The sequence below is a fragment of the Primulina huaijiensis genome, chromosome 1, assembly GCF_012295235.1.
Source record: "Primulina huaijiensis isolate GDHJ02 chromosome 1, ASM1229523v2, whole genome shotgun sequence".
NCBI classification, from domain to species: Eukaryota; Viridiplantae; Streptophyta; class Magnoliopsida; order Lamiales; family Gesneriaceae; genus Primulina; species Primulina huaijiensis.
This window is the reverse complement of record NC_133306.1, coordinates 24,816,517-24,831,495: the sequence shown is the minus strand read 5'-3', so window position 1 is coordinate 24,831,495 and position 14,979 is coordinate 24,816,517. Positions and strand designations below refer to the sequence as shown.

At 36.0% G+C, this 14,979-nt stretch overlaps 3 protein-coding genes across 7 annotated transcripts; 1 reads left to right on the top strand and 2 right to left on the bottom strand.

The window, feature by feature from the left end:
- Window positions 1-255: 255 nt before the first annotated feature.
- On the top strand, window positions 256-7,154 carry LOC140987791 (magnesium transporter MRS2-11, chloroplastic). Of its 2 annotated transcripts, none has more exons than XM_073456454.1 (14): window positions 256-694; window positions 819-891; window positions 1,791-1,902; window positions 2,242-2,327; window positions 2,426-2,511; window positions 2,746-2,814; window positions 3,358-3,438; window positions 3,533-3,695; window positions 3,805-3,850; window positions 4,293-4,373; window positions 4,991-5,073; window positions 6,127-6,170; window positions 6,262-6,373; window positions 6,724-7,154. In XM_073456454.1, exons 1-13 carry the CDS (start codon window positions 344-346, stop codon window positions 6,355-6,357), a joined length of 1,371 nt encoding a protein of 456 aa, XP_073312555.1. In that variant the 5' UTR covers window positions 256-343; the 3' UTR covers window positions 6,358-6,373; window positions 6,724-7,154. The 2 variants fall into 2 exon arrangements, with proteins under 2 accessions (XP_073312555.1, XP_073312561.1); XM_073456460.1 differs by having other exon boundaries at window positions 257-694; window positions 1,791-1,861; window positions 2,421-2,511.
- Window positions 7,155-7,258: 104 nt separating this feature from the next.
- LOC140987786 (uncharacterized) lies at window positions 7,259-11,862 on the bottom strand. Its single transcript, XM_073456444.1, has 4 exons — window positions 11,413-11,862; window positions 9,302-10,276; window positions 8,280-8,327; window positions 7,259-8,131 (listed from the first exon to the last, which is right to left on the bottom strand). The coding sequence occupies exons 1-4, from the start codon at window positions 11,632-11,634 to the stop codon at window positions 7,619-7,621; spliced, it is 1,758 nt and encodes a 585-aa protein (XP_073312545.1). The 5' UTR covers window positions 11,635-11,862; the 3' UTR covers window positions 7,259-7,618.
- A 549-nt stretch (window positions 11,863-12,411) lies between these two features.
- Window positions 12,412-14,914, bottom strand: LOC140966974 (uncharacterized). 4 transcript variants are annotated; one of them, XM_073427334.1, is made up of 7 exons: window positions 14,705-14,914; window positions 14,495-14,535; window positions 14,321-14,384; window positions 14,003-14,191; window positions 13,280-13,351; window positions 12,765-12,943; window positions 12,412-12,659 (listed from the first exon to the last, which is right to left on the bottom strand). In XM_073427334.1, the coding sequence occupies exons 1-7, from the start codon at window positions 14,849-14,851 to the stop codon at window positions 12,542-12,544; spliced, it is 810 nt and encodes a 269-aa protein (XP_073283435.1). In that variant the 5' UTR covers window positions 14,852-14,914; the 3' UTR covers window positions 12,412-12,541. The 4 variants fall into 4 exon arrangements, with proteins under 4 accessions (XP_073283435.1, XP_073283502.1, XP_073283582.1 ...); XM_073427401.1 differs by having other exon boundaries at window positions 14,495-14,566; window positions 14,705-14,911; XM_073427481.1 differs by having other exon boundaries at window positions 14,321-14,389; window positions 14,705-14,863.
- Window positions 14,915-14,979: the final 65 nt, after the last annotated feature.

The following is a 14,979-nucleotide window of genomic DNA, read 5'->3' as shown; positions in this document are numbered from 1 at the left end:
GATTAGATAAAAATCCGTTTCACGAAATAGATTAGTAATTATGTCACATAATAGTTTTTGTGAAATAATATTAATGACGTTTTTGTCAAAACATTTTTTTTAAAAATCTTTTTCTATGGTGAAAAATATCCTCCCCTTTTTTTTTTCTTTTTTCTTTTTTCTTTTTTATTATATATAAAATAACCCCCCACTTGTTTCATATTTTTTCTCAAATAATTTCCAATTAAATATGTATATTTATTGAGCGGGAAGCCCCACATCCACAAGCCACTTACAAACCATGGACAGCCACTAATTTCCGAGAATCATTCGCCAATGCAGTATCTGAATCGATGTGAATTCAATGGCGGCTTCACTTCCTTTCTCTTCTCCGAATTACGTCAATTTGCCCCTTCATCTCGCTCAGTTTCCTGTGATTTTGCCAGGCGGAATTTCATTTTCGAGATGTAAGTACGAGTTAATTTCTAGAAAATTGCTGGTGTTGGAGAGGAGCTGGGTTCCCCGGAACCATATCAGGTGCTTTGCGGAGGAGGAAGGCGCAGGGGAAATTGTGAGCAGAGATGGGGATGATGAGGACGTCCCTATTGCGGAGGTGATTGATCAGGGATTCTCCAATGGCGCTGTTGGTTCGCAGAGGATTGTGAACGCTGGGGACTCCTCCCTCTCCCTTGGAATTCGGGATCCTATTTACGAGGTCCTTTTCTTGATTTTGTTACTGATAGCTGTGGCAAGAGTTTTGATCGTTTTAACTTTATATGAGCCTATTTAATTGTATTATATTCTCAAGATGATTTTTAATTTTTTGTATCTATCAACAGGTTGTGGAAGTGATGTCTAATGGGATAGTATCTACAAGGAAAATTAATAGACGAAACTTGTTAAAATCGAGTGGTGAGTAAACTTGATACGTAAATATGACGCAACTTAACTCCTAACATTGAACTTTTCCTGTGAATGGTAATCGAGTGATTTACCTATAGCATTCCTGGTCTACTTACAGACATGAAGTGAAGCCTTTGTTTCGTGGCAGGAGTGAAAGATTTATATTTTCCTCGAGGGATATGAAATGATCTTCCCAAATATCATTCCAGAGGTTTAGCTGTGTTATCCTGAATCTAATGTTCCCTCCCTTCTCTTCCTTACTTGGGCTCTGTGATATATCTGAATTCCCTTGGATTCTCAGGGATATTCCCTGGATTTACCGGACTCACATTCACCGAACTTTTTAGGAGCAAGAAATAACAAGCGTCTGCCGAATTGTTGTACTAGCACCACAGCTTGGGTTGGACTTAATTTTCATATGCTCTCTACTATTAGCTAGGGAAGTTAGGTCCTCAGCTATGTTGAGCCGTATTAGCTCAGCAGATCTGGTCTTCGGCTATTTGTTATGTACTACCAGCTGAGAACATCGAGGTGTCAGCTTTAAGTTAGATGATTTATTGTTGTCTATCCACGTAGATGGCTATACGCCAATGTGTGCAAACTAAGATGTATTGATGTGGAGTCCCAGGTATCAGGTGTTCATTCTTGGGGATGGGATGGTAACAACTTTGCAGTTATGGTGTTTGTTTATAAGATATACAAATCAAAACCTGTAAAACTCTTGTTAATATTTTCACTTGAAGACGTTTTCTTTACCAGTTCATTTTCAAGACTCATGGTCATTTTTTAAACTGGCTAATGCAATATCTATTGACTACCTTTTGGTTCTTCCATGAGTTGTTTTTCTATTCAATTTGTGTTTCTCTTGTGAATATATTTTGGTTTCTTCTCTATGGCATTGCTGACAGGTCTCCGACCTCGAGATATTAGGAGTGTGGATCCATCATTGTGGTTGACCAACTCAATGCCTTCATTGCTGGTAGAAACATTGAATTACTACCGACTACTGTTGGATTTAAAGTACAATTTAATTCGTGTTTGTAATTCATTCTCAGACAGTCAGACGGATGTACATGTGTGTTTTAGGATATTTCAAAATCTCCAAGACTGTTTTCTATTGTGGCAATCTTTCTGTTCGCCTTCAGATTCTATAAAATGAAAATTCAACTGATGACTTGCTTCTGAAGAATGTTAATCAATGAGATTTCTGTATCACAAACTGAAGTGTTGATGCTTGTCCTATCGACAAGAATTTCGTGTTAGTTAAACCATGAGAGAAACGTAGAGGACTTATCTGAAATTTTCACTGCATGTTTTCTTAGATTCTGATATATTTTTATTCTGTGAACCTCATCCAAGGTACGGGAGTATGCAATTTTACTTAATTTGGGATCTTTGCGGGCAATTGCGATGCAAGAACGTGTTTATATATTTAATTATAACCGGTAAGTATCCCGCACTATTTGTAAAGATTTTTTTCCTACATGTGGTCATCACATGGTTGCAATAGATTAATATTTAGTTATTGTTTCTCTTAGTAAAGGGGGAAAGGCTTTTATTGACGCACTGTTGCCCCGCTTAAATCCTAAGAACGTAAATGGAGGGCCCTCAATGCCATTTGTGCTTGAGGTTGGTATTTCATGAAATCTTTTCACTATTATAGTAAAGCAGTTAATTATTTTTGTTCTTCCATCTTTGTATCACAGTTCAGTATTTCAGAATAGCTTGTTTTTCGTGAGTTATTTTGATATGTTACTACCAAAGTTTTCTACTGCTTCTTGACTGCCATTTTTCCTATAAAAGTGGGCCTTGAAGTATTTGGTTGTATAAATAGTTCAACAGGCGAACAATCTAACATTTCAGGTGGTTGAGGCAGCGCTACATTCTCGAATACAACGCCTGGAGCGGAGATTAATGGATTTAGAACCAAGTGTGAGTATGGGAACATAGTGAGTATATGTTTTTTTGTTCCTCTGCTCCATGTTCGTTCTGGTGTTCTCAATAATTTTGTGATTGTAATAATTGAGTAGAAAGGTGTTCTGTGAGGTTCAGTTGGTCTCCTCTGAAATATTGCTAAGTATTTTATTTATGCTGCACATTCTTTTGTAAGATAAAATAGGTAAAGATAAATAGATCATACAATCGAGGAAAGGAGTTGTTTTCTGAATGAATCCAACGTGTTTCTTGAAACAATGAATGCACCACTTCTAGAAAAAGAATCCCTCTCAAACCTTTGTAGGCGGCTTTGCATTCAGAACACCTTTTCTTAGTAGATTCTCATGTTTGTAGTATGCGCTATCTAGTTTCTAGTATAGAAAAATGAACAGAATCATCAATTAAAGTTATTTCTGTTAAGCTGCCTTTCACCCTGATATGACCAAATTCTAAATAAGCAAAATATATGAAAAGCTATTGCTTATGCAACACACCTATGCATTATAGAAGAGATTCAAGCTTGGTTTACTCTTGTTGCAGGTCCAAGCTTTACTTGAGGTTCTTCCCAACCGGTTAACTGGGATCATATTGGAGGAACTTCGGACTAGCAAGCAGACATTGGTATGCATCCTCCCTCATCTTTATGCAGACATTCTGATACCCCCTAATGATAATGCAGCTACCTATATGTATTCTCGTAACTTTTTTATAAAAGGTTGAACTGGGGTCAAGGGCTGGAGCTCTTAAACAAATGCTGCTTGACATGCTTGAAGACACTCATGAAATACGGCGTATTTGTGTTCTCGGAAGAAACTGCACTTTAAAGAAAAATGATGAGATTGAATGCGCAGTTCCATCTGAAAAGGAGATAGCTGAGGGTGAGTCATGAAAATATTGATTCAATATGGAGGTGAATCACATTTCGAACTCTTGTGTTTCTTTATGACCATATGTGTCTCATTCTGGCTAATAATATGTTTTTCACAGAAGAGGAGGAAGAAATTGAAATGCTTCTGGAAAATTATCTCCAAAGGTAGTTGTGTCACATACTTTCAATTCACTGCAAATCATCATATCTAATCAATTGGAATCCTTATCTCTACAAGTATTATTGCTTTGAATTCCTGTTATGTACTTTACCCGAAACTCTGGACGAAGCAACAGTAGCTCCATCCCTGAGTTTGTCTGAGATACCTGCCCCACCCCTTTCTTCCAGAATTTGTTATAAACAAAAGGCTTATGCTTATCAAAGTGTTATCATTATAACATGGTGGCAATGAAATATTGAATTTCCATGAAAGATATCAAGCTGCAAGTTTATTCTCTTTGAACGTTAAATTTCATAGCATATTGGCTGCATCAGAATTTATCTACATCAGTAAATTATCCCGTTGGGAAATTTTTCTGCCCCTATTTATGTGTATTTTTACTTACTTTTAACGTAGTCGGTCTATGTTTCATTTCATGTATGACAGATGTGAATCATGTCATGGTCAAGCAGAACGGCTTCTTGATTCAGCAAAGGAAATGGAAGATTCAATTGCTGTGAACCTTAGGTTTGCTACTTTCTAACTATTCCTTTTTCATAGTCTGCAAAGGTGCTGTGTGTTTGAACATGCTCTTTCAACTGCATCGAGGATTTTCATTTTGGAGTGTGATTTGGCTTTTGGAATTATTGTTTGTATTGTAATCTTGATAGTGTTTCTACCATGTTAATCCCACGATAATGTTTCTACCTTGTGAACAATGGATTGTGAAGCTATTTATGATTCCACTTGTTAGAAATGGTGCTAGATGTGATTATACTTCCTAACATGGCATTCCAACAATCTCCCTTTTTGGCAGATATCTAACATATATACCACCAAATTAACAACTTGAATGTTTTTGCTTACTTTAATATCAAATATATTTTCTCTGTGTCAACAGCTCGTGTGTTAAAGAATTTTTTCCATCAAGACTAATAAAGCCAGAGGTTTTAAATCTTTTATTTTTGATGCCTATGAGTTTTAAAACATGATTGAATGGGCATGTTTCAAAGCAGTTTCCTTGAGAAAATTAATCATGTGCTGCTGTTAGATTTTAAGCAAAGAAAATTAGAGGAACGTTTGGATATTTTTTTTCCTGTTCACTAATCATTGACTAGCTAAAAGACATCATTTTCCGTCATCAGCTCTCGGAGGCTTGAGGTCAGTAGAGTGGAACTTCTTCTTCAGGTTGGGACATTTTGTGTTGCGGTCGGTGCCCTAATTGCAGGTAATTTTGTTATGTTGAAACGAGAGTAACTAACTAATTTTTTTTTTAACACTGGCCATCTCTAGCTACGCGTCATTGTGTTAGTACCTTAAATATGTAATTTCACAGGGGCGATCCGAGGAGCTACAACCTCCAGAAAAATAAAGAGAAGATTAATAATTAGCTTTCTTGCCACTTTTTTGGACGCTATTGTTGTATTTATTAGGTGAATACAACAAATGAGGAAAACATGAACCCAGAAGACTAACCTGGATAGCTTTCAAGCTATTAGTCACATTGTCCAATTGCTTATGGAGCCAACTTTGGATTACAACATTTTTTACCCTTTGAGAAACTGAGACTCTTGACAGCTTTCATTTACCTATCAGTATGGAGAAACACGAATTCTAATCCAACCTAATATAAAGAAGAGCCACATTATCGATGCTGACTCGATGATGGACCTTTCTCGAGGCATTCCTTTTGTTGTGTCAATTATCAATGAGGGCACAAACTTTAGGCCATAAGCCCTAGAGGAATAGGCCAAACATGAATTACTAGCCTTCTAGTAGGGAGAGCTCGTCAAGCTTATTTCCCACTCCATGTTTTTAATCCAGAAACTGTTTGTATTCAATAAAGTGAAATTAATGATTGAAGATTTCAAATGCATGAAAACGCAAAGGAAAACGTTTCAAGATTTCTTTCCATAGATATTCATACAACTTTAAAAATTAAAATCATTGCTCTCCAGACAGAAGAAACATGGTATCACTGATGCCTGCTAAAAATTTTTGTTGTCTGATTGGTGTTAACCATTAACTTCTACAATATATTTATCACCATTTAATCCTTTACAAAGTCAGAAATGCTATTTCATTAGGCAAAATGAACAGGGAGTATAAGAAAGTTTATTCATCGTAACTTGTAAATATTCACTTATGTGCTTCTGTAATAAAGAAACCTGTGAAATGTTTCGATTTATCGTCTATGGCATAACATGACATAATTTTTCATGTAGATTTTCCTATTGTTGAGTTTTTGGAGCTCATTCTAACTCTGATAACAACTTGGCAGGTATATTTGGCATGAACTTGAGGTCGTATCTTGAAGAACATATGGTGTGACTCTCTTCGTTTTCTATGCCATTTAAAAGCCCTTTGGTATACAAAGTTTTTACCATTTCATTTGATTAATTTTCTCTATGTGCAGTTTGCCTTTTGGTTAACGACAGGTGGAATATTTGTGGGTGCTGTGATTGGATTTTTCCTCATGTACTCGTATCTCAGAAAAAGAAAAATTTTATGAGGAAACACAGCAATCCGTAAGTAATTACTGCATTGAACAATCTTAAGCTACTTATGATATTCATGACTTTTATTAATCAATTTTTAATCTCGGAAGACACTGTTTTTAATCTTCAGTATCTGACTTGTACACCGAGATCGTCCTAATTTTATAGCAATTGATTCACATCTGTTTCATTGCGAAAAATAATAAGTTGTTATGGAAGTTTATCGAAAATCATTATATATTATTTCCTACTTCTCATTAACCTACATGGATCTTTACGTTTTTCTACTGCTTATAGTACATTCATTTGATTCCTTCCTATGCTGTTTGATCGTTTTTATATAATTTTTCGTTCTGGGACTCGAACGAAAACATTTCTAGGAAGCTGGGTCACTGTTACTGGATCAGAGACCGAATGAGGAGAGAACCGGCTCCCCTTTCACCACATATATCATTAAATCTTTGAAGTTGATTTCTGCTGTACAAGGCATGAAATCAGCAGATTGCAGCCAAATTCACAAGCATCGTCTGCAACATAATCGTGCAAGTCGTAAGGGTTTTATAACTTGCACCGAGCTTCAACTACTTCATGTTACATGGAGGGGAGCATGTCATATTTCCATCTAATTTTTCACCTATATTCATGGTGTTACTAGAGTTTGATTCGACTTGTTTAGAGAGTGAAGTCAGATCTTTGAACTTTATTTTGTCTGGTTCGCGGTGATGGCTAAATTATTGTGGTTTATACAGATTTGTTTGTATAATAAAAAAGAATTAACACCATGGAGAAGTTTTGCATGACAGCAATCTCATCTTGGTTCTGAGTAAACTATTTGGGGTGCAACAACAAGGGAGTGTTGAAGCCATGCCCCGGGCCAACACAGTAGACGAAAGAAAACATACAAATGTTAAAGAGTAGATAGTAATCAACGTTCGACTGCGAATCCATGTTTTCCATCATAAAAATGTCAAGCTCTAGTACAAACAGATGAAGAAAAGAATATTGTATAGAGATATACAAGCCGATCTTTTCAAGAATGACAATGTCACATTTATACTCGTGCTCTAGAATTGTATGTCAAATTTAGTAACAAGTTATGATAAAATATTATTCCTGTCTCCATGCTCCAGCTAGAATTCAATGTCAAAAGAATCGAGAACAACAGCATCCTCAGCATAACCATTCGTAAAGAGCAAATGGAAGCTTACGTAAGCTTCAAGAAAGAAGAAACCGGCTTCTATCGAAAGCAAATGAGAGACAATAACCGAAAATATTTTACATTTGTTTGGGAGGGCTTGGTGTAGATGTAGGATCTTTTACAGATTTTGTTACTCCATCAATAGCCATGTTTCCCACTCTCAACTCCACAGTCTCTGTCTCGTCCTTCTCCATCTTTTTGATTGAACGAGTATTTTCTGTTGCTATCTTCTCGTTCTTCTCACACTTATCGTCCAAATCACCATCACCATTCTCCCTTGCCTCCCTCCCACACTTCTCTTTGTTCTGGTCGGAACCACCATTCTCAAGTTGAGAAACGGAAGGGGCAAGCTTTCGCAGGCCTCCACTAATCCATGGGTGGTTAAGACATTGAGCAGCTGTCAGTCTTTTCTCAGGTACAAAATCTAGTATCTGAACAAGGAAATCTGCCATCTCACTAGCATCTTGCTCACAGAAATCGTATTTTTCCATAAGCACCTTACTAAGAGGCCAGAATCTTAATCTTCTGATATGTCTCAAATCTCCAAATCTGTTAAAAAATTCGCGTGAATAACGCCCACCCAAAGCAACCTGCAGACTATGTTTGTTAAGCCGGGAAGAAGACTCCCCATGGTAATGCAAAAGGTGGAAACATTTTTTAGTGTACAAATCTAAGATTTTAGTTTGGGCCCAATGGTAGGAATACTTTTCTACTCAACAGGCACGAAGTACTACTCACCTTGCGTGGCATCATTCCAAGAAGCTCCATCATCAGGGCCAAATGATCCTTCACATCAAAAGAAAGCATAACTGAATAATAAGTTTATTTAAACCATTAACCCATTAACGAAAATTGTGAATCTGAAATGTCACAAAATACGAATGTTTTGAAACAACGCTACGGCGAGATTAAGGCAGAGATTCATCACCACCAACAGTGCAAATGTTTATACAAAACACACAAGGTGCATTGAAGTAGTAGTGTTTCAAATATATATTTCCTCTAACTGTATTCCTTAGCTCGGCCTCAGTCCAAATCTGAAGTAGGACTGTAGGCGCTCTCAAGTTAGAAGGTAAAGAAGAGATACCCAAGGGAAATAATAAAAATTGCAAAGAATTTTAACAGGGTACAACAGAAAAAAGAATTCATCTACTTCACCCAAAGTCAAACAATCAGTTGTACATCAACTACCTAAAATGGTCATTGTGTATTGAAATTGGCAGCTAGTCAAGGGAATGACAAAGATCAGTTATTGACTATTGCTAAGCGAACATAACAAATAACCATGTTAATAAGTTGCACGGTGACTTAGATTAAGGCATGTTTCAAGGTCCTAGCTCATAGGACTTTCATGTAGAGAAGAAACTGCTTTGCGCCTCAGCTAACTTGTGAAGTATATGGCCGAGTCTTTAGGTGTGGGCAAATCCAATATATGTTGTTAGTCTAGCCACAGAAACAACCAACAATTAAATGACACGCACACACTATCTAGTATCCCACACTCAAAAATAATAAAACATAGGTTTACAGGCAACAAACAATCAAATAACAAATATTTGTGGCTTGAGAACTTAAATCGACCAAAAATCAATTGTTAAACACAACAAAAAGAGAGTCTGTAGCAAGTACAGGGAGGTCCCATTCATGGACTTAATGTGCAAATGCAGACCTAGCAAAATAATACAGACCAAGGATAGATCACCCATGCAGCAGCATAGCAGAAACATATGCACTAAATGTTAAAGTACGAACACCTATACCTCATCACGATCGTAGTTTTCTCCACTATGTGGATCAAACAGAACATCTCCACCAGCCAGCTCAAAGCAAATGCAAGCAAATGACCACATATCAGCTGATGTTGTGTACTTAGATCCCAAAATAACCTCTGGACATCTATACTGTCTAGTTTGAATATCGCTTGTGAATTGTTTGTATGTCCAACAGGCATTTCCAAAATCAACTATTTTGCACTTCCTTTCAATATCAGCCATGAGCTTACACCTTGCTAATCGACTCCCTCTCTTATGACCCTTAATTTTTTCGCTTTCATAATTCGTATTATCATTAACTTCCGAAGCAACAGAAGCGTTGGTCTGATCTTCAAAATGATCTCCATTGGATTTATGCTCTTGACGAGAATCCTCAGAACTACTTGCCTCCTTATCTGGCTGAACTTCCTCGGAAGTTGCCTTACCAACAAATTTTTGAGCTATTCTCTTGGCCTTTCTTCGGACTTTCTTTTTCTGGTTCCTAGTCAGATCACCATATGAACCGTTGGCATCATTAGAAGGTTCAGCTTTGGAGACAATCTTGCCTTTACTTGACGGGAGAATAAGGGGTGCACCTGACTTTGCTGGATCTTTAGCAGGATCTATCATCGACAGAAGCAGTATGTTCTCTGGCTTCAAATCTGTGTGTATTATTGATAGTTGACGATGCAGATAATCTAACCCCACTAAAATGTGAAAGCAAATTTCTTTAACCATATGAAGAGGAACACCTCTGTAGTCTGAATACTTGATTAGGGTCAAAAGATTGTCTCCTAAGTATTCGAACACCATACAGACATGCTGTCCATTTGGCCCTGAATGCTTAAAGTGATCCAAAAGTTTAACAACATATTTATTGTCATCCGGATCACCGTCAGCAATCTGTTTTAAAATTGTAATCTCGTCCATTGCTGCTTCTGTGTAGTGCTGTGCACTTTTTTGAACTTTCAGGGCAACAAATATCTATAGCCAAAAACGACAAAAAAAAAAAAACGAGAACATCAATCCCTCATTGATTACTGCATCTTACCAATTTACTAATTCTAACATGCTACACTTTATGCAGGTACTCTATCCTTCCATTCTATTGGATTTTAACAAATGACTCCCAACTTCGACCTTCATCCCCTCCATGTGTGTTAACATGCCAGTGTTCATACATGTCCTTTCTTAAAGTTTTTTGGAGGCATAATGAAGCTTTTGAAGAGGTAGCAACATATTACAAAAGGTAATTTTTGCTACATTTCCCAATCAAAAAATTCATTTTCCTAAAACAAGACAACATAGAATTGATATAATAAAGCGCAAAACGATAATCACATTTATATCCATCAGAATAAATATGTTAACTTCCCCCTTGCTATAAACTATAATGAACGAATCCTGGGGTGTGAAAAATGCGTAATCTCTTGGAGGTATGTACTTGTTTCTAGAATAGGCATAAAGGGACAATTAGAAAACAGCAAACAAAACCTAAATTTTAAAGTAAACAAGATGGATTTCCAAACAACAAAAGGCAAGTAGACATAAAGCATCGGAAGCGCTTGATTCCTGGAATTATATACATAAAACAAAATGCACACAACCAACTAGTTCATATTTAGAAAAAAGTCAAAATATGTCAAACAAAAATAAATATATGCATTTCATGTCACTTGTTTTTATTCTCAACGCACAAAATTGGACATATAAGCATCCAAACAACACAGAACCACATACACATTGCAATGCATACAAAATAGCTCGCAGATTAATGCACTACATCAAACAAATAAATATATACTAAAAGTTAAGCCCCTAGAGGAACTAATTTTATTAATTACATTAAAAATTAACCGACTTCTAGTATTTGGGTGAAGCCCTTTTAAGATTCCAGAAATATCCATTGTATCTTTTTTTAAAGCCAACATATATTCCAAATTTAATTAATCCTTCCCCCGATTCTTGTCAATTTTCCAAACCAAATTAAACTACAACTACTTTTTCAATTGCAAGCCGGGTTTATAGTTAATTTTGCACAAGTATCATATGTGATTTGACTGATATAACACATTACAGCTCAGGAAATGAAAAAAAGGAAATATGAACGACAACATTACAGATTTTTTCGTATCCCAAGCTAGCCAGACGGTGGAGAAATGACCCCAGCCGAGCTTTCTCTGAACAACATAACGACCATGCTTGAATGTGTCGCCGATTCGTACGGCGTGATACCCGCCACGCCTGTAATCCTCGGTGCCCTCATCTTCCGAAGTGTAATCGCTCGTCTCACTCCAATCATCGCCGTTCCTGTCCACTGCATCCGCTGCCGCCTCCGCCATCGATCGATTCAACGAATAATGTCCACTGCATCCGCTGCCGCCTCCGCCACCGATCGATTCAACGAATATGATAAGGTGAAACCACTCAAAACAGAGATTTTGAGAGATTTAAGTAGGTTGGAGACCGAGATCTTGAGAATACTTGCAGTGCGTTCTACACTTTTACCGTTGCAGAAGAGTAAAATTAGGGTTTGTTTTCATAACTTGAGTAAAAAGCGAACTGTTCTAGTGTTTGTATTCAAGATTTATTTATAGCAAAAACTCTCGCGCATGAAGTGATTCGTGATAGCCAACATGAATTAAAAAATATATATTTTTTTATATTAAAAATATATTTTTTTAATTATAGATATAGATTAGGTACACAACTTTATTTTTTTTTAACAATTATATAATTTTATTGATGAAATTTTTTTATACTCGTAAAATAGATTTCTTTTTAAATTTTCAACATATATTTATCTATATTTTAAATATCTATTCTTTTTATTTTTAGATATATTATATATAACGCTTTATAAAAATATGAAAAATTATTATTTTGAAAATAATAAAAATTATTATACGTAGATATTTATTTTAATTTTGCAAAGAGCACTGGTAGATGTTAAGCATTTATACTATATTATTATATATTATATATTATTATATAACATGAGAGCACCTTATACTAACCGAATTGAATCATAAAATCATGAACTCATTGAGTAATATATTAACTAAATGAAGTCATGAACTCATAGAGTAATATATTAAAAAGAAAATATATGTTGACAGTGAAATGTAACATAAAACGTCGCAGATTGAACTGAGACATTAATATCACAAGAAATTAACTGTTCACTCATTTCATTCGCTCAACTCAAGCATAAATGGTTTATGATTGTTCTATCAGTGTAATCGTTCCTCATTTTTCGTCAAGCAGAAGGGATGTGCAGGAAAGAAGAGATAACAATTCTTCTTGTTCTGCTGAACCAAAACCTTGCCATCTTATTCTACCCATTTTGTCTAGCAAGAATATGTACCTGCACAACATCAGTCACCGATAATTATAATGAAAATATACTTCAAAATTATTTTACCCTTAAAAAACGAGATATGATGAAAGAACAAGCAAAAATTCCGCGTACCCAGTAAGAAGGTTTAATATTCTAAGCTCTTTCCTGAAGTAATAGTTATCACCAAATGAATAAACTATCTGCCTTTGCAAAACGTCTTCCGGTCCTCCAGGTTTTGGCTTCCTCATAATTTTAAGCAGTAGTTTCTTTATAGGATTACGACTCAACAGCCAGGAATCTATAAAGGATATCTAAAAAGAGATATTCATAAAAAGATGAAAATTACTCCTCAGATTAAATTTTACATTTAAAGAAAAAATATGGGTCATCGGTACCAAAGAGTCAGATACTGCCAAATATGAGAGAGATTTAATGGGATGAGACAGATACGACCATGCCAATTATTTCATATTTGGATAAATAGCCAAAGTTTTTCCTGTTATTTTCTGAAAGAAGATGGGGAAAAATCAAGTAACACGCATTAAACAAATGAGAGTTGAATTACTAATTTAGTGGGAAAATATTTTTCTTCGCTTTAACATTTGATTATTGGACAAACAAAAGTATCAAAAGATTAACTGTAATACCTCGTATAACTGAACATCTGCGGAATGACCAAATGTATCAAGAAAAGGTGAACTCCAAGAATCCACCATAGGCTGTCAAAACCCAAAAAAGAGAAATCTAAATAAATAGCAAACAAAATTAGCAGCGCTCTCACAAATCTAATCTCAAAGTATTGTAACAAATCTTTAACCATCGCCTAGGCAAAGTTTTTCACCCAGCTATACATGTGTAATCTTCTACTTGCTTCATTTTTCTGAAAAGAAGGATTTTTCTTTCTTTTCTTCTTCACAAACAACTTAAAACTAATTACAATCAAAGAGTCAAAATCACAACCTATTAACTTCTCTAATCCAGTTCCATTTTATTGTAGTGACTCAATTCGTAAACAGGAGCCAGGAGCAAATATTAACTTCAGAACTAACATGCAGTTCAAATGTCAAATAGCAGGTCATACTTAAATTCATTCCAATCTAGAAGTTATGAACAAGCTATAATGCTTGCACAAAGTGGGAAAATTTGAGGCAGAAACGTGAACACAAGAACTTATTCCAGTAATTTCACATTTTCTGCTCTTTCTTTAGTGGCTACGCTCGACTAATATTTGACCCTTTCCTTTGCACATCGAGAACAAGAAATATGTACCAGGACAGATGAAATCTACGACAGATAAAACATATTTATATATCATTCAAATCTTCCAGCTGAACTGATGGCTCAACAAAATCTATCTAAAGTTCTCTCACCTGTGAGCTGGCACGAAATGATAAACACAATAACGTCGCTTTAGGTACATTCAATTTGGGGGTATTCACATCATTCCCAGCGGAGGATATAGGCAGCTTAAGGCTAGAACCATTGGAGTAGCACACTTCCAACATAGGAAATTTTGCAGCTGCACTTGCAGGAATTACGATCTTATTTGCCATTGCTATCTGCATGACACGACGCACGACATTTCACCTCAGCAATCCAACCTCATATATATAAACTATTTAACTCTCTCCTCAAAAATATTCATCAACAATATAACTAACACAGATATCCAATACTAGATACCATACCTTCCCACCATGCTTCTTCATCTCGTCCATGTCCGCAAAGTATCCCCTATTCATCTCATCTTTACTGTCCTAAATTACAAATAAAACCATTCACACCTAACCAAATGCAGCTTCACAACACATGAAGCTTTAAGAAAATGCAAAAAAAAGTAAGCTTGATATCAAATTACTCACAGCCGAGCACGTTCTTTCTCAATTGCCTCCTTATTTCCAATCTGCGGTCCAAATAACCAAAAGTGGATACTCCTTAAACAACATCAATATAATTCCATCAACCAAATCACCCAAAACAAATTCAAAAGTAATCCATCTAATCGTGATCCAAAATCAAATCTTGAAAGGTATAAGAATAACATGAATCCAATCTTTATGATGTCAACAGACCTGGTAAATGTCGAGGAAGCGGCAGGAGCTCCGTTGAGATGGATTCTGAAAAGGGAGAACTGGGAACAGCTTATTTTGTTCTTTGATACATTTTCTAGCATAAAAACTTGTTGGTGATATCCCCCGCAGACACTTCAACCTCAACATCGTAGAGATTTTTTTTGCCTCTGCGTATCGGGGTGTGTGAATGAATTCTTCCTGAAATCTTCGGAAAGTGTAACAGATCAATAAGTTGGGCTCATAAACAGAAGTAGCCCAGATATTTGACGCCCACG